The 18,921-nt window shown below is 35.6% G+C and overlaps 1 protein-coding gene across 6 annotated transcripts in view; it reads right to left on the minus strand.

The window, feature by feature from the left end:
* KHDRBS2 (KH RNA binding domain containing, signal transduction associated 2) overlaps positions 1 to 18,921 on the minus strand; it is a 926,489-nt gene that overhangs the window by 416,474 nt on the left and 491,094 nt on the right. For all 6 annotated transcript variants that reach the window (XR_011974335.1, XR_011974338.1, XR_011974337.1 and 3 more), the window contains one exon: positions 9,577 to 9,723. Coding sequence is in view for 2 of the 6 variants with exons in the window: in XM_072642542.1 (XP_072498643.1) it covers positions 9,577 to 9,723 (147 nt within the window). In the remaining 4 variants the exon portion in view is untranslated. The remainder of the gene's footprint in view (positions 1 to 9,576; positions 9,724 to 18,921) is intronic.

The following is an 18,921-nucleotide window of genomic DNA, read 5'->3' on the forward strand; positions in this document are numbered from 1 at the left end:
CCATCTAGTATTCTCTGTAATTTCTGAACCATTTTGAAGCCCTTGCAGTCTCTTTACCATCCTTGTTTGCTTTTCTATCAGATCTATTCAAGTTATTATCCAGACTTTTTTTTTTAATGACAGCTCATCCTCTGAATATTCCTTTTGTTTCCATCCTCTGATATCATATTTAGGGACTTTTTTCATCATTTGGATGAACTCTTATGATACTAGCAATAACTGCCAAGGTCCCTTGCCTTGGAGACTAGGCTAATTCTTTCCTCAAAAGTCAAGAAACTAATCCTCAAGTCTTAGTCCTCTGGAACAGTCAAACCTTAGAGATAGCTTCCTTCTATTTTAGGGAAAGAATGAGCCCCATCTGGTCATATAATTTGTGAACCTCCTCAAAAATATTCTTTTGCAAGAAGGAGTGATAACAGATAGTACTTTTGAGAAAGTGAAGTAACTAGAGAAAGACTTCTGTGACACAATATATGTATAGCAGAGCTGATACTTGAACCCTGCACTCTTGACCAATAGCTGATTACCTTTCCACCCGTACCTTCCTGTTGTGTTTCTTTTGAGATATATTCCTAAAAAAATAACATTCACAGCACACTCTGTTGCTTTTAGGCATAAGAGAGAGCTTCAGGGTGTATGGATTTCAGTCACAACGAAGAGCTCTAGATATAATCTTTGATTTAGTTGCATGTTATCCTCTGATTTGAGGGACTTTAAACTAACTATAATACACTTAAGTATATTACATTAAGTTTAATTAGATCAGCTCTTTGCCAATCCTCAGTGTAATAAATTTGAGATGTTGGAAATAGATAGAGGAAAGCCTACTGAATATCTGTCAATGAAAAAGTATCCTTCACTCTATCATGCCTATTCATCCCCAGAGAAGGCTAGCTAAAAATAATAAAATGAAAATTCCTTACTGAACTTTTCACCAGGTTGGAAAAAATATTTTGGTCATAGTTCTTCTGTCATAGTTGTTTCTCACTGTTATGGATGCAGTTGAGAGAAAGGCAATAATAAATGACCAAATATGAAGCAACAGATGAGTGATGGCAAATACCATTACCACTAAGGTGCGCACTGACAGCTCTGCATCAGTGTGCTAACAGCAGCAGCTCAGCATGCAGGGTTACAGACAGACTTGTTTGGCATTAGCTATAAAATGGACAAATAAAGCAAAGAGACAAGAAGAGGAAAAGAAAAATGCCTATATTTTCTAATCAATTATAACAATATTCTAAATACATATGAATTGTCTCAGCAAGGCTGAGAGTATGCCAACTTATGTTCTAGGTAATATTTTGTCCATAGAACCAGTGTGGTATCATGGCAATTATAGAAATATTCAAATGACTGCTGTAAGTCATTCTTTCTTCCCCAAATATTATTGATTCCTCTTTGTATATCCTCTGTTTCTGAGGGGATCATAGGATCATGGTTTTAGAGTTTGAAGGCACTTTAGAAGTTATTGAATCCAAAACTCTCATTTTGCAGATGAGGAAAATGAGGCAAAAAATATAATGACTTACAGTGGGTCATAGAGAAAGTGTGTTCCTAAGCCAAGACTTGAAATTAAATCTTCCAGGTTCTAATTCCAGGATATGTCATTCCCACCTCTTCTGCCCACCAAACTACCCCACATAACAGATTTCACCTGTAAAATAAATCTGGAAATGCTTAAGATAACCTATGCACATTCTATACACTCCACTGGTTTATACACAATGGTAAGGGATATAGAGGATAATCTCCAGTAGAGGACTGATAAGAGAATATAGACAAGATTTAGAAAAGGGGACAATAACAAATGTTGCGGAGGATTGGAAAAATTGGAACACTAATTAATTGTTGGTGGAATTGTGAAGTGATCCAACCATTTTGGGGAGCAATCTGGCATTATGCCCAAAGATTATACCCCAAATATGCCACAATACTAAGCTACCTATATCCTTTGACTCAACTATACCATTAATTGATCTATTTCCACAGATAACTAGGGAAAAATCTATATTTTCTAAAAAGGTTTATAGAAGTTCTCTTTGGGATGGTAAAGAACTGGAAATTGAGGGATGCCCATCAATTGGGAAATAACTGAACAAGTTGTGTCATATAATTGTTATGGAATATTAATGTACTATAAGCAATGATGAACTCAATGATTTTAGAAAAAAATGTGAAATGACTTGCATGAAATAATGGTGAATGAAATGAGCAGAACCAAGAGAACATTGCACACAGTAAAGAAATATTGTTTTAAGAATGACATTGAACGAATACATTTTTTTGCCTTTTATAGATACCCAAATTAAATATAAAGGTCATATGAAGAAAGGTGCTATCTGCATCCAGAGAAAGAAATGATAAATAGAATTATGAATAGAATAATAATATAAATGTATATGTGTACATGTGTGTGAATATATGTGTGTGTCTAATTGTAGCCATCTCTAAAATGGGGGGAGGAAAAAAAAGAAAAACAAATAATTCTGTTGCATATTTGAAAGGAATAGCAAGTTGTGTACAGTAGATTTGCAGTTTCATGTACAATCATCTTTTTTTAAAAATTGTACTCTTATGGAAATGCATGTTTTATTCATAAATTTAAAATAAAATAAAATAAAGACATATAAAAGGGAAGATATAAATAAATACTGCTTATATTGCTGGAGAGGATATTTATGTTGATGAGATGATGATTCTATTGAAGTGTGGAACTGAGATTTGACTATTTCCAATTGATACTAAGTGTGGGGGTGAAGAAAAAGGACAATGGATTTGAAAATTGAAAAATTATGTCATAAGGTTGTGCAAGTTGTTTTTCTAAAAGTCAAAGAAGTTGTGCCTAAGACTTGACTTACCCAGAAGATGAAGGCTTGAGGGTAAGTTCCTGGACTTTCAGGAAAAGAATTAACTTAGACTAAATGGAAGACATTGATAGATATTGTGGCTACAATAAGGGGTCATCTAAATGATTGTTGGTAGATTACTAATAGAAGATGTCTCATGCAGAGTTCAAAGAAGAATTCCTTACTGATGATTTTGTTTTCCATAAACTCCCATTAGCAGGTAATAGTCTAATGTAAAAGAATCTGGGTTAATTCCCCACATTAAGAAAGCAAAGTCAATGAAAAGTACATGTTGCTCCAGACTTGTTATATATGACTATATATAGTCATATATATAGTCATATAACAGGAAGCCTGTTGAATAAATTCATTAAGAGACAAGTATGCATGCATGTATGCACACAAAGTCATTTGTTCCTTTCTATTGTGGAACCTCATTACAACATGGATTAAACCAAAGCTTCAAATAGAATTCACTCATTGACAAGGTATGTTTTGTCCAGCCACCAATGCAGAAATTCATTACCATGTTGGTCTCAAGATATTGCATTTTTTTCAGCCACAGTCAAATCTCTATGAGTATCTAACAAAATTCAGAGGGACAGAAGTCTTCATCAGTGGAAGGAGTTGTCAAACTAAGCAAACTACCAACACTCAATATAGTAAAGTATATATGCTTCCATGTATAAATACATGGTGCAAATAAAAAGCATACATGAGAATGCATATACACACACAAACACATAATTTGCACATGTATGTATGAGAGGCAGCAAGGTATAATGGATAGAAAACTATAGTCAAAGGCAGGAAGATTTCTGACATATAGTGGGTACATAATCTAAACAAATCATTCACTCTTTTAGTGCTCTAGACAACTATTGAGGACTATAAAGTGCTGAAGAGGAGATGACTTAAACCGGTAGAGAGAATTATGTCATCTGAGATTATCAGTGAAATCTCTGGAATAGTCTCAATTCCTATTTTGCAATACAACTGTGTCTGAATTTAGTTATTAAATTGTAAATTGCAAATATTAGCTGCCTTATTTAAACATTTTACATCCACCTGAATTAAAATATATATTGTAATTAATCAGGACAACATACTTAGGGATAGATTCAGTTCAAATCAGCAAACACAGAAGTTCCCTATATCAGTGAAAACACAGACCCATCCAATCTCTCTTATGCATATGTATGAATATATATTGTATGTATGTGTGTGTACGTATGTATGTATATAATAGCATATATGCTATGAAAGTTTAAAACTATAGTAACACTTTTTGAGATATCTTGTATTTTGGGAAGATGTGTGTATATACATACACACACACACACATATATATACACATACACACATGCACATACATATATGCATATATATATACAAATAATATTTTCCAGATGATGGCAAGAAACTGGTCCCAAAATTGAACAGGAAAATCACATTTGGAAAACTCTAATGCTTTCAGTGATCCCAATCTGTTTGCAGCCACTAAAGCCCATCTCTTATAATACTGATAACAGCAATGAGGTTGTGTAGCTCTGTATCGTAAAATGCTATGATCACAGAAAAACCAAAATTATAGGTAACCTAAAGAGACACCTGGGGCATATCTTCAGGTAGCAGTATATTACAACAATGACATGCATGCAAGAAATTATATAAAAGATATAGGATTATAATAGTAAGATTCATAAAGGTCCTCTGTGATAGTCTTTTACAAATTCCTCACTTAACAGATAAGGAAAATGAGTGACAGACAGGTGAAGTGACCGGCTCAGGGTCACATCAGGAGTAAATGGCAGACAAAATTACAGCTCCGATCTTGCAACTAGAAATGTGAGGTTCTCCTCAGTATAGCAAGCTGCTTCAAAGCTCTGTGACATGGAGATGGACCAGTCATAGGGAAAGATAATACAGAATAGGGCTATCTGAGACATTAAGAGAAAATGAGTTTTCTAGCACATTATGTGAACCCTCTTCAGAGAATTTTGGAAAGACAAGTACAACAATCTGGGAGCATAGGAAGATGTCTGAATTACTAGAAAGAGCACTCAGTGCTCTCGTGACTCCATCAATGTACCAAAGCCCTCTACAACGATAGACATGCATCCACAACAACAAAAGATTACCAAGCAAAACAATAAAATTACAAACAGTAAAATTAACCTTGTGCCATTTGACCACACAGTAATATATTTTATAGCACTGAATATGTTGTTGGATCAAAAAGAACTGTCAATCAAATTGTCAACTGTTAACATCCAGCAAATTACTAGAAAAATTCACTTGTTTTTAAAAGTCAGTAAATACATCCAAGTTACTGATAATTTGTTATTCCATATTTTTAAAAAATATATCATTGTCCAGTGACATTGTGAAATTTCAGAGTAAATGTATTCATGTATTTAGTTTTAAAATAGAAGCTATCAAACTTTTCTTAAAATTATTTTATTTATCCTAATTTGTGGGTTTTAATATTTTTATATATTATTAAAAATCACATTTTCTCCCATAGAATGAACCTACAATATTGGATTTCTGTATTATTCAATTGAGTTCAACACACAATTACTGAATACCTGCTATGTGTAAGTCATCATGCTAGCTCTTGTCAGGAAAAGGAAGTGGATGATACAATTTTTGCCCTCAAGGAAATTAAGTGTCGGTAAGTTAGAAAAGGAGGCCAATTGACCGAATTGTAAATATGTTAGTACATCAAAATATCGTACTGAGATTGATGCTCTCGTTATAGAGAGACAGATACATAGACAGAGATCTATATTTCCATACATCTCTCTATTGTCTATCATGTCTACATATGTCTGCCCTACCTATCTTTTGATCTAGACACTTCTCATTTAATGTTTCCTCCCCCATTTAAGAAGCATTATTACTAATCACAAAAAATCCTCCAATATTTACAATTAGTTTATTTTTATCAACAAATACTATCAGAAACTTTTTGATGAAAATAAAATCAGATTTAAATAATTGGAAAAATATTAATTATTCATGGGTAGGTAGGGCCAGTATCCAAATTAACTTATATATTCAAAGTCAACCCAAATAAATTATCAAAAATATTTTCCTGATTTAGAAAAAAAGTAAAAAATACATTTGAAAGAGTGAATAGTCAAGAATATAAATGGAAATAATAAAAAAAAAATATAAAGGAAGGAGGTTTAGCAGTACCAGATCTTAAACTATAAGGCAACAATTATTAAAAACCATATAGTTCTGGCTAAGAAATAGAAAGATAGATTAATGGAATCAAGTTTACATCCAACTTACAGCAACAAATAAACATAATAATCTTGTATTTTACAAGTGTAAAGATGTAAGATTTTGGAATCAGAATATATTATTTGATCAAAATTGTTGGAAAAATTGGAGAATAGTATGGCAGAAACTGGGCATAGACCAATATCTTACAACATTTTCTAAGACAAGGTCAAAATGGATACCTGACTTAAATATAAAGGGAACTATTACAAAAACAAAAAATAGAAGAACATTTGAAATATTACTTATTATATATTACTGACCTCTACATAAACACCATATAATGGGAGACTTCTAACTAGAACACATGAATATGGCTATAAGATGAAACATAAACAGTAACACAAATGTTCAAGTTTTTATTCTGCTTTTTATGCTAGTCAGTGACATCCGAGAGTGGCATAATGCCACTCTCATAATATAAATGAAAAACGTTTATCTTTGTATTACTTCCTTAGGAAAAGGAAAGCAGTTTTATGGGCTACTTAGAATAATGATATCATTACATAATCAGTCCTCTTACAGGGGACAACATTGATAGGCACTGTCTTCATACCACTTATTGTCCAAAATACAACAAAATTCAATCTTTCATTTAGTCTTTGAATTAACCATGACTGAATAGTTGCTCTGTGTTCAACTATAATAAGCACTTTGGTTAGGAAGTTTGGTTGGAAAGAAGAGCAATTCTTGTGAAGTTCAAATGAGACAATGAACGTGAAATATTTGGTAAACTATAAAATACTATATATTATAAATAATATATTATGTAAGGCATCTTCATCATTATTATGTTTCATTATTGATGAGAGAAGTTGGAGTAATGGAATAGACTTAGATATTATTATTCTGGAAGTATTAAAAGAAGCAAGATTTGATCCCATTATGTAAATTTAATGTGATAATTTTCCTTTCAGTGATTTATAGAAATGGGGAAGGAAAGAATTATTTAAGGAAATACCATGAAAATGAAAGTATAACACTGAATTTTTCTAACTATACGTCTCTTGGACTATCTCCTCTTTAAGTCATTGCTTTATTGTCCCTCCTCCAATCAATTTCCCATGTTTTTACTCCAGTGTTAGAGTCACCATTTCTATTCCTTACTTAGAATTTTTTCTTTTCTCTACAATCCTAAAGTGATTTTCCATGACATGAATCAGAACCTATCTATCTATATCCAAGTCTTCTATCTGGGTACCCTAGACAATGTAACTTTCTATGATCTCATAAGGTGACTTACCCACATCTGGAAAATTTGTGCCAATCCATACCCTCAGTTGGCATAGTCACTTCCCAGAGTGCCAAGTTATTACCCTTTGTAATAACAACAACAAAAAAACCTCTATGAAATGTGGCTCCTCTATTAGAAAATGGTAAGGAATTTGTCTTAACATATAATCCCCAATTTGCTTACTACCCAATTAAATCTATTTAATTGTTTGTTTACATATTATGTAATACTTTTGCTCAAAGTTTGCCTATTTAGTTTTTTTTTTTTTCTGTATACCAATGGTATCCATTAGAAGTCATACACTCTAGAAATGCAGGACAAATATTGTTTGGTTTGCCCTTCATAATACCTTGCCATAAATAATCATGCATTTTATTATCTTTTAGTTAGTATCTTTTCCTTTTCTTCCAGATTCAACTCCTTATTTTCTCTCCAGATATACATGTTTACTCAATTAATTATGACAAAACAACCATAGCAGCTGCTTTTGAACTCAACAATCAATGGCTTCTGTAACATCCTCGCATTCACTTATGGCAAAGTTAATACTTCTTTTGTGTGTAAGGGTTGGGCATGACACATCATAGAATAAATCTTGTTGAATCTGAAATATTATAAGAGGAGATCTATGAAATATAAGCCTATTTGTTATCTAAATAGCAGGATGTTAAATTTTTTTCTGTTAGAATAGCATTCTAAATTATTAGTTCTTTTATAACATGGTGACAAGAAATTGAGGCAGGTGTATATCATTATGAGTAAAAATACAATTTGTAGCTTATATTAACCTAAGTTACTCACTATAGTATTATTAAATACAGGAGATAACTAAGGATTCTGTGGTCTTTGTGTTTTAAGTATCTAAAAGATTGTCTCAACTGTCTATTACCTAGGTCCAGATAATAAATACCAAAGACATAAGAGATAGAGTCAATGAAGATATAATCAAATAACGTTAAATCAAGGCTCATTTTTCACATAAGGAAACTGAGACCTAGAAAGCAGAAATTATTATTATATCTCCTGAAACATCCAATACAGTTCTGATAAATAAGAGTTAATTTAAAATCCTTATTGGTTAGTTAATGCAACTATTTAATAAAAATGATGTCTTCATATATATATGTATTTCCTTTTTTGAGCTTATTATTGGGATTTATTGATGGCATCTTTCATAAAAGCTGTAATAAAAGCTCATAAATTTCATTGATTATGCCCCAGGACATGAGGGATTGATGGTAATTCAGATGGATACCTCTGAAAAGATGTGTCAATTTCCCATTATGCCCTAGCAAGGTTTTTTCCAAAAACCCTGGGGAAAGACTGAAATTCCCCACCAATCTGAGACTGCATTCAAGTTTTGACAATATTCAATGGAAAAAAAAAACAAAAACAAGACAAGAATCCTAACATGGCACTCAATAGTCCTCTACTGATAATACCATCAGTCTGATTCAGGCAAATGTTCTGTGATGGATCCTCAAAGTCCAAAAGTAGTACATTGCTGACTGAGTACATTACAGAAAAGAATGGGTATCGAAACTCAATAATATTCTCTCTTCCCCTCTCCCCTAGTTCACTACATATACACGTTTTTATATTTAATATAATCAAATAAATTCAATTCATCTGATACAGTCCATTGTGGAATCAGGGAAAAGGTTGAAACCTCAGACACTTAATAACTGTAATCCTGCACAGAACATTAATCCCTATGAGTCTCAGTTTCCTCATCTGTAAAATAAGGGGATTGAACTCAATTATCTCTAAAGTTCCTTCTTAGTTTAAAACATATTTTATTCAACAAGCATATTGTTTAAATAATTTACTAACTGCCTGAACATTTTAGGACATATGAAGATTAGAATTAAACATAAACGAAAGTTCTGACTTGGAACCTAAAGAGACTTTAGAGAGTCAAATTCAAACCTCTCAATTGTGCAGATTAAGAAACTGAAGCCTATAAAAATTATACTGTTTGCTCAGGGTCACACATAATAGTGCCTGGACTGGGAATCGAAGTCAAGTACTCTTTTCAATTCTAGTTTTGTTTTTTGTTTGTTTGTTTTTTCCTTTCAATCCTACGGACTCTAAGATGATCAACGGTAGTTGCTTTGTAAAGGATGGATAAGGACAGAATAACATTCACTTGTAAGAAAAGAGCAACAAAATGCATATAAAATCATGTCAAGCACTTACGGGAACAAGGAACTTTTTAATCTCTTCCAACGCATGACTCATACGTGAATAAGCTTCCCCAGGTGGAGCAAAGACTTCGATTAATACATGAAGTTCATCACTCAAGTGGGCATATTTGGCTTCCCCACTCTTCCTCAGTTCTTCTTCCTGTGAAAGAGGTTATTTTTAGCACCAACAATCTACTTGTTTTTACAGTGATTTCTCATTGACAGACAACGTGACAAAAGGGCAAAATCTAGTCAGATGTTTCATAAATGGAAGCCCTTTGAGAAATTAAATCTGGTATATGCCTCTCAAAGATTTTTAGAATCATTTTTGAGTGTTTGAGTGATAAATCTGGCATAATTATCATCTGCAACAGACTTTAATCAGCACTGTGTAAATGCTAAACATCTCAAAAATGGTTACAGAAATATGATTACCTCTTTATTATGCAGTTTCTGTTTGGATGAGAAGCAGACTAAGGAGATGTCCTTATTAACAAAGTGGCAGTATCTATGTCAGTATGTCTGTGTGCTTATCTGTGAATTTTAAGAGCCTCCCACCTCTAAAGTATATAGGCATAAAATAATCTAAAAAGAAATCCAAGTGACACGACTTTGTCCGTTAAGTAATTATAAACCTGTTCATTACGTTGCAAAGAAGAAAGAATCTTATGTCCTGTGAACTATGAAGAAATTTTTACGTGCAGTCATGTTAAAGGTACACCCCTACAGTTACAAAAATGGGGCAGGGCTCATTATCATAAGAGAAAGAGTATGTAGCTAGTCACCTGAGCAATTCAAATCCTTTATTTCAAATCCACTGTTATTTTATTCAGGTAGGGGTTATCCATCCGCAATCTGCTACGTCTTATCCATTTTTTTGCCTTCTCTAGAACACCTGCCTCACCTGATAGCTGGATTTCCTGGATCCAACCACATGCCTAATTGACATAGTTTTTACCTCCTCAGCTGCTAACATAACTTCAGTGCTTGGACTCTACCTCTCATCTTTCTCTGAAAGAATAATCAATAGTGGGGCTTACTTATCTCAGGTACCCCCCTTACAAAAGGAACATTTATGTATGTTTCATAATCAGAAGAACTGTGATCTATCCCTTTTGTCTTTTTAGAAGGAATAATTGAACTTGCTGTTACCATTGAGGCTAATTAGACAAAACAGGATAGTTTGGCATAGTGTCAGACTTGGAGACAGGAAGATCTGGGTTCAAATCCTCCCTCAAAAAATTATATTGTGTTATCCTTGAAAAGGCAACATATCTCAGCTTCAGTTTCTTCCTTTTTAAAATGTGGGTAATAACAGCACCTACTTACCAGGGTTGTTGTAAAGATCAAATAAAATATGTAAAATATTTTACAGACTTTGAAGTGCTACTTAAATGTTTCTGGCTATTATTTTTATATGCATTTATATAGCACTTACTATGTTTTAGGTACTGTGCTAGGTATTTTTTACAAACTATCTCATTTACTGCTCACCACAAACCTAGGAAATATAATTTTTCCCATTTTAAAATATAGGAAACTGAGGTAAACAGTTTTTAAATGAGTTGTCTAAAGTCACACAGCTAGTAAGTCTCTGAAGTCCAAATTAAACTTGACCATTTTGTCTCCACGCCCAGTGCTCTATCTACTACATCAGCTATCTATTATTATTATTATTGCTAATACTAGTATGGTAGCTATTGCTGCTACTATTACTATTATTATTAAGTAGCCCCTCTTCTTGCAAATGGAAGCGCTTCTATAACCATCTATGATCCAATTACATTCAGTGTTCTCCAATATATTGTTTCCGTGCCATCCCCATTCTCTCACTCAATTGTGATCTCTCACTGTCTTCTGGTAACTTTTATGCTGCCTACAAATACACCCATATCTCTCCACATACTTAGAAAAATCTTCATTTGATTTAACTATCCTTACTAGACATCATCCTGGAACTTTCCTCTAAATTCTTTGAGAATAATTTATACCCTGAGGTTCCATTTCCTTTCCTCTCACTTTCTTTCAAACCATCTGTTCTCTGACTTTCATATTTTCTCAATCTCTTTTATTGGATATTCCTCCAGATCATGCCAACATTTCTCCAGTTTGCTCCAAGAGTAGATCCTAAGACCTTTTCCCTTGTCCCCTTCTGTTTCTTGACTAATGGTGGGAGGGTGGGAGGAAAGTGGGATGAAGGGTACTAATGCCTATTGTCTTAATGTATAACCTTTAACTTTCCAATTTTTAACTCTACACATGAGATCCTTATCTAATGAAAAATTAATGTATATACTATTAAAAAGCCAAAGTATTATCAAATTTGATATTCCTATTATAAATGAAATGAGGAGGCAGTTTCAGCAAGATGGAAGCATGACTCACAGGTTTACCTTGGGGAAATTAATGAAGAAGTATGAAGAAGTATCTTTATCCTGCATCTAATGGCAATGAGAAACATTATTTTGTGGAACATTTGACCAACTAATATTGCAGTAAGGATGACCATTATTCAAAAAAAAAAGACTATCATGAAAATAACTGCAATGTTTGGACACATGGTTGTTGTTAAAGTTTCTTCTAGAAGAAAGCAAAACAAAATAAAAAAGAAACTTCATAAGATTTTCAAATTGCATTGATATAAAAGGTTGTATTCATATAAAACTTTTAGGGTCACAAAATGGTTTCATGTATCATTTCATGTTTGATGAATTCTGTTCAAAGATGATTATGGGTCAGGAGTGCCATGAAAATACTTTAGAGGAGTAAGGAAAGATAGAAGCAGTAACACATATGTTTCACGTCCAGTCACCAACAACATATTTTTCCAGGACAGAATTAAAAAGTACTGATCATGAAGAAAACATATACACACACTCACACACACACACATTTGCATGCACACAGAGAAATAGACACACAGAAACTGGTAATACTTTGACAGACTGGAATTGACCTGTTACTAATTAGAATTATTCCTGAATCAGCTGTCTAAATACAATTAGATCACCAAGAGGGTTTGCGAGGGGGAGCTAAGATGGCAGAATGAAATACATACATACACCCTTCTATAACAACTTAAAATGCATAAAACCAAATTTTGCACAGAAAAAATTAAGAAAAAGTCAAGATAAGTCATTTTTTCTAACCCATTGCAGCTTAGAAAAACAGAGAGGTCTGTGGATACTGGGATGGGGATTGTGCAGGGCTGGTGTATGAGAAGTGGTACCATCTTTGGGCTCTGGGCTGGCAGCAGTGGAAGCAACAAATGCCCAGGGCTAGTGAGAGGACTGAATATCTGGTCAGAAAGAGGCCCCAGAGGACTGCTACTCTAGCCTTAAAATTAGTTGTCATTTGGAAGCTCTGTTGCTCATTATCCAGTTCCAGGTTCATGGGTTGAAAAGAATAATTGCAGTCATAAGGTAGCAGAGGTTCTACCTATGTAAGGAGACAGAGGAGGAGGAGGTCAGTAATCATACCTCTCCCTGGATTACAAGACTTTGGAAGCATCAAAACCTTAATGACATTCACCGAGCTATAAAAGCAACAGAATTTCATAAAAGACATCCTCAGCCGCACCCCCAGAAGTGAGCAGAACCCAACTGTAACATAAAATTTAAAGAAAAGAAATAAGCTGGAAAAAATGAGCAAAACATACAAACAAAAAAGAACCTGACCATAAAAAATCTACTAAGGTGACAGGGAAGCTCAAGACACAAATGCAGAAGATAATGATTTGAAAATATTTATAATCAAAGCCTCAGAGGAAAATGCAGATTCGACACAAGTCCAAGAATTCCTACATGAGGTTCAGATTCAATCTGTCTCAGATTCTATCTGGTCTGCTTGTCAATACAAGCTTCACAAACAGTGAGGCTTCTTAGTAATCAACCCAATATGGTGGATCTTGAATAAACTTTGCTTTTCTTTGGATAAAAGAAGGCTTGAGTTGAATTCATTCGGGCAGGCCCAGGATAACCTCAACATATGATGAATTTCAAGTTTTTTTCCGGTCAAGACTGGAAGGTATGTAAGTCTCCCCCTCTCCCTGTCCGTATCTTTCTCTCCAACTCCCTTGGAGTTGCTTTTCTGGCCTGACCTCTCAGGTACCAGTAGGTCAGACAAGTAGGAGGCTGTCTTGTGCTCAGCCTGACTCTCTCAGGTTTTCTGGTGTTTGTCTGATTCTTTCAATTCCCTCAGTGCTAGGGAATTGGGATTTCAGATACCTTTTTGTGTTTTGTTTTGTTTTTATTGTGGTCTTGTTTTATTTTGTTTGTTTTTCAAGGCTTACTCCTAGATCCTCCTTTACTGAAGAAGGGACTTCCAGCCCCCAAGCCTATAATGGGTCAATTTTTCTCAATTCCCCAAAATTCACCTTTGTGTTGCTTTTTACAAAATTGTAAAAAATAATTAGTTTTTGTAAAAAACTTAAAAAGAAAAAGCTTGTGTTCTTTTGCAACACTGACATCAGCATCACCTAGAAGGCCACAAAACATGGCCCATTTTTGGGACTTTAAAAAATAATACTCTCTTGCAGTTAGAATTATACTGTCACCTAGAAGGAAAATGGATAGAAGGTTCCTATGCAATGGCCTTTGTCGAATTCTCTCAGAAGCCTGTTCTCAGGAAGGATTGCAAGATGCTCGTAGCTAGAGCTATCCACAAAAGTAAAATGGGGGCCAATTAAATGGCCCCTTTCTTATGGCCCCCAGGGCTTCATCCTCCCTTCCAAGTCTCTATTCCCACCACCTCTCCAGTTCCTATCCCTGACCCAATCTCCCACTGTCTTTCCTGCTGTTTCCAAATATCCCCCAGGACCCTCTGTTTCCCAGGCTACCCCCTTCATGGCCACCCCGTCTTTCCTTTGATTTCTCATCCCCTTTTCTCTAACCCAACATCCCTCATTGTCTGCCTCTTTCACCTTTCGCATCTACCCTGCATCTCTTCCAATGCCCCCCCACCCCAGGTGACCCCCCTGCTCAGGTCCCACACAAGGGTCTTGTCATGGCTGATCTCCCTGTGGCCCCACCCCCCCATTCAACACCCACTCAGTCCTCAGGACCCACTCCTAAGGCACCCTCTGAGGTATCTCCCCTTCTGACCACTTCCCCTCCTCAGATGCCTGCTGACCTTTTCCCTTGATAGCCAGATGCCCTGTCCTTGCAGTCTAATCCAATTTAGTCACCATTCCCAACCCCTCCCTCATAAGAAGTGGGAATTCCTATCTCTCATCCCAAGCCTCCATCTCCACAGTACCTTCAGGACTTTTTCCCCTTAGGGAAGTGCCTGCCTTGCCTAGTAAGACAAGGAGAGTACACGTCCTTTCTCCATCTCAGACCTCATTCAGGTTAAAGAGAAACTGGGGAGATACTCAGAAGACCCTATTAACTTTACAGGGGGTTTTAGGGACATATCCTAATTCAAGCTTTCTTGGAGTGATTTCCATGTCCACCTCTCCACCTGTTGTACCACTGAGGAGAAGAGGAGAATTTGGGAACAAGTTCAAACATTTGGGGATCATTTGGCTAGCAATGCCCCAATAAACTACCCCCCAGGAACAGCTGTGTTTCCATTAGTGACCCAGGATGGGATTATCAAAAGAGTGAGGAAAGAGGAAAGAGAGGCCATATGGTAATTTACCTGTTAGAAGGCCTAAGAACTTTATTTCAAAAGCAAATAAATTTTTAAAAAGTCAGGAAAATTACTCAAGGAGGAAAGGAAAACCCTGACCTATTCCAACATCAGGTGGTAGAAACCATTAACAAATACATGAATTTAGATCCTGAATGTATAGAAAGAGCAGCAATTTTTAGTATGTATTTTATTAATCAGTCTGCCTGAGATTTTAGGAGGAAACTGCAGAAATTGGCAATGGGACCCCAAATACCTCAGGCTCAATTACTGGAGATGGTCTTTGGAGTCTTTAATAACAAAGACCTAGTTGTAACAGAGGAAAGAGAATGCAGATATAGGGCTAAAGACAGAGAATATGCTCAATTTTTGGTTGCTGCCATGGCCAGGAAGACCCAAGTAGTACCCCTCCAGGGTGCCCCCTTGGAGGAAGACCAGGGACCTGGGTAGTGAGGAAACCTGCTTAGATGCCACAAGAAGGATCACTGATCCAAGGAGGACCCCTCAAGGTAGTCCTCCCCACCCAAGTGGGAGTCCCAGGAACTGATGCCCTGGAACCATGTCCATGTGACCAGGAGGGACTTTGGAGGAAGAATTATCCCCCATGTTGGAAAAGTGATCAAGCCCCACTCTACCCCAGTACCCTGTCCTTCAGTCTTTTCAAGACTGGAATAACAGAGGAGCCTGGGGCTTATCAGCACTCTTACTTTCTCCCCCTTTCTCCATCTCTCACAGAGAACACTGGGCAAAAATCAAGGCCAAAGGTAAGGCTATCATGTCTATGTTCTCTATTTTAATTAGCTACTCTGGTCCTACTCACCACTTTACCTTTAGGGTCATGGGCATTGTGGGAGAAATTAAGAGTTGTCTCTAGACCAACCCCCTCCCCTACCTACTTGAGGATCTTTTGTTTGAACATTCCTTCCTTATACTCTCCCTGTGCCCTGCTCCCTAGTTGGGAAGGGATCTGATGGTGAAATTGGGGAACAAATTTTCTGTGGTTAAGTATCCCATCTCCCTTTTTCCTCTGTTCACTAGGTTTCCCCAAGTTTCCCTGGAAGTGTGGGAGACAGTTGAGCCAGTTGTTTGGGATCAGAGAATTCCTGAGAAAGCTACTTCTACCACCTCAAGTCACTGATCACCTTTGAGATTCTAAAGTGTTCCCCCATCAAGGCCAATATCCAATTAAGTCCAAGGCCTGAGAGGGACTGCAACCTTTAATGGCTATTCAAGGCCCTGACTTACTCTTTCTAGAGTGAGACCTGGCTAGGCTTAAAGCTTTTGAGACTTTGAAAATTAAATTGACCACCACTCCAGCATTAGCTCTACCTGATCTAGGAAAACCTTTCATTTCGTACGTTGATGAAAGGAGAGGATAGGCTATGAGAGTCTTAATTCATCCTTAGGACCTGACACCAGGCCAGGTGGATATTTTTACTGACTCAAAATATGCTTTCCATGTTCTACGTGCCCATGGAACAATTTGGAAAAGAAAGGGGATCTCTGACATCAAAAACAAAACAAACTCCCCCCCTCCCCATCAAATATGCCCTTTTAATTTTTGGCCTTGTCACAATCATCTTTAATTCCATCCAAGGAAATTGTCTTTTACTCCTTTTGTACCTGTTTGGTTCTTGTTTGCTTAACCTCCTTGCCAGGTTTGTCTCCTCCAGGGTTCAAGCCACCAATTCCCAGATGACTGCTAAGGCTATACACCCCTTGAACAGGACTGTCCCACTGAGGCAGGGACAGTCCAACATCCCTTGCAAGCAGGGAACAGTTTCAAAAGCAGACACCCCTCTCCCCAAAATAATTTGGGTCCCATTTGTTTGATGGGATATAGCTTCTGGGAACCCCTTTGAACTCTCTTTTCCACTTGATTTGGCATTCACCTGAGGTCATAAAACATGGCTGTGAGTTATTATGTTGGGACGATATCAAAAGAAGAATGCAAGGGTAGAAAGATGTATGCACAGGGGAAAGGAGGAATGGAGACGAAGAATTGGGAAAATTGGTCTCATATAAAAGAGGTGAGTAAGGAAGAGTTTTTACAATGGAGGGGAAAGTAGGGAGAGTGGAGGAAGCAGTGCTTGAACTTCATTCTCTTAGAAACTGGTTCTAGGAGGGAAGAAAACATATACGTACATTTAGGTATAGAAAATCATCTTACTCAATACAGAAGTAGGAGGGGAAGGGGTTGAGAGAAAGGGGGTATAATTAGAGGGAGGGGAAATTAAGGGAGGCAATGGTCAGAAGCAAGACAGACTTTTGAGAAGGTGGCAGGGTAAAAGAAGAGAAGGATAAATAAAAAATAAAAATATAGGGAGAAATACACAGATCATAACTGTGAATGTAAATAGGATAAACTTCTCCATTAAATTAGGATGTCAGAACAGATTACAAACCAGACTACCAATTTGTAGAAGTAAAAATTAACTTAAAACTGGAAGAAATAACAAACTTATGTGTGTATGTGTGCTCTGCAACATTTTAAGCAGACCAATTTAAATATGTGTGTATCATCTGTTAAAAAGAACTCCAACCATTTAAATACATTTTTGATTACTGGAGATAGGAAATATTTAGACCAAAAGACATTGACTATATCAATTTCATACATAATTTTCATGATTGTAAACCAATTGCTATAACAAGAAGATTATAAGATCCTAAAAATCACTCTAGTCAGCAAACATTTAATCCACCTGGTAAATGGAGAGTCATGACTGTCAAGGACAATACTGATTTAAAATATAGACTCATCTCTAAAATATTATATGGAAGCATGTTGAAAGATTTTCCAAAGATTTCAAAAGTGTAAGGAGAAAAAGAGGATAAAACTCATTTACAGAAAGTTTGGAAAGAGATACAATTTAAAAATGTCACTCTGGGGATAGTAAAGGATGAAAATAAAATCAGGATGAAAATAACAAATGAAAAGGATGAAAATAACAATTGGAAAAGATCAACAAAGATGTTTTTAATTACAAAAAATCCAACCCTCTTCTCACTATTAAAAACAGTGTAGTCAGTATATTTGGACTTCAAAAGCAGTCCCAAGTATCATTTTATAAGAAGGGGAAATGGCATTAAAGAAAATAAAAATGAACAACCAAAAACATATTGACTGGACTGAATTCACAAAAAAGAAGGTATAAGCTATAGGCAAACCAATTTAGAAGGTGCTGAGGCACTCATTTGGGGGATATGTGAAAGAATAAAATATATTTAAATCATGGGGGACAAAAGAAAAGAAATGCCTGGTTCTTATTATTTAGGAATGACAGTTATCACTTGACTTATATGTACATATCAGCATGGCATTAATTAGAATTTCAATTATATTAATTTAATTTACTATTAAAGATACTTTAGGAGAAAGTTTAAATGGGAATTGTATTTTTGTATTAGATTTCATATTCATGAAAGTAATTTATGGAAAGTAATTTGAAAAGTTGGTCTTTTCCTTTGTAATTTCAATGATATCTTCAGCTATGAAAAGGGAATTTCAAAAAACTTGGAAATTGACAGGCCTGGATTGCTATGGTCTACAGGGTCTTGAAGAGTCAGGCTTATAACTAAATAACTCAGCAGCAGCAGCCATGAAGACACTGATTCACTAGCTCTGCAACATTTTAAGCAACTAGTTTAAATCTATATTAGAAGGAATGGTCCTTGAGGGCTGAAAGCGTCATTTGTTTTTTTGGTTTTGTATATTCAAGGTATA

The sequence above is a fragment of the Notamacropus eugenii genome, chromosome 2 (genome assembly GCF_028372415.1).
Source record: "Notamacropus eugenii isolate mMacEug1 chromosome 2, mMacEug1.pri_v2, whole genome shotgun sequence".
NCBI lineage: Eukaryota > Metazoa > Chordata > Mammalia > Diprotodontia > Macropodidae > Notamacropus > Notamacropus eugenii.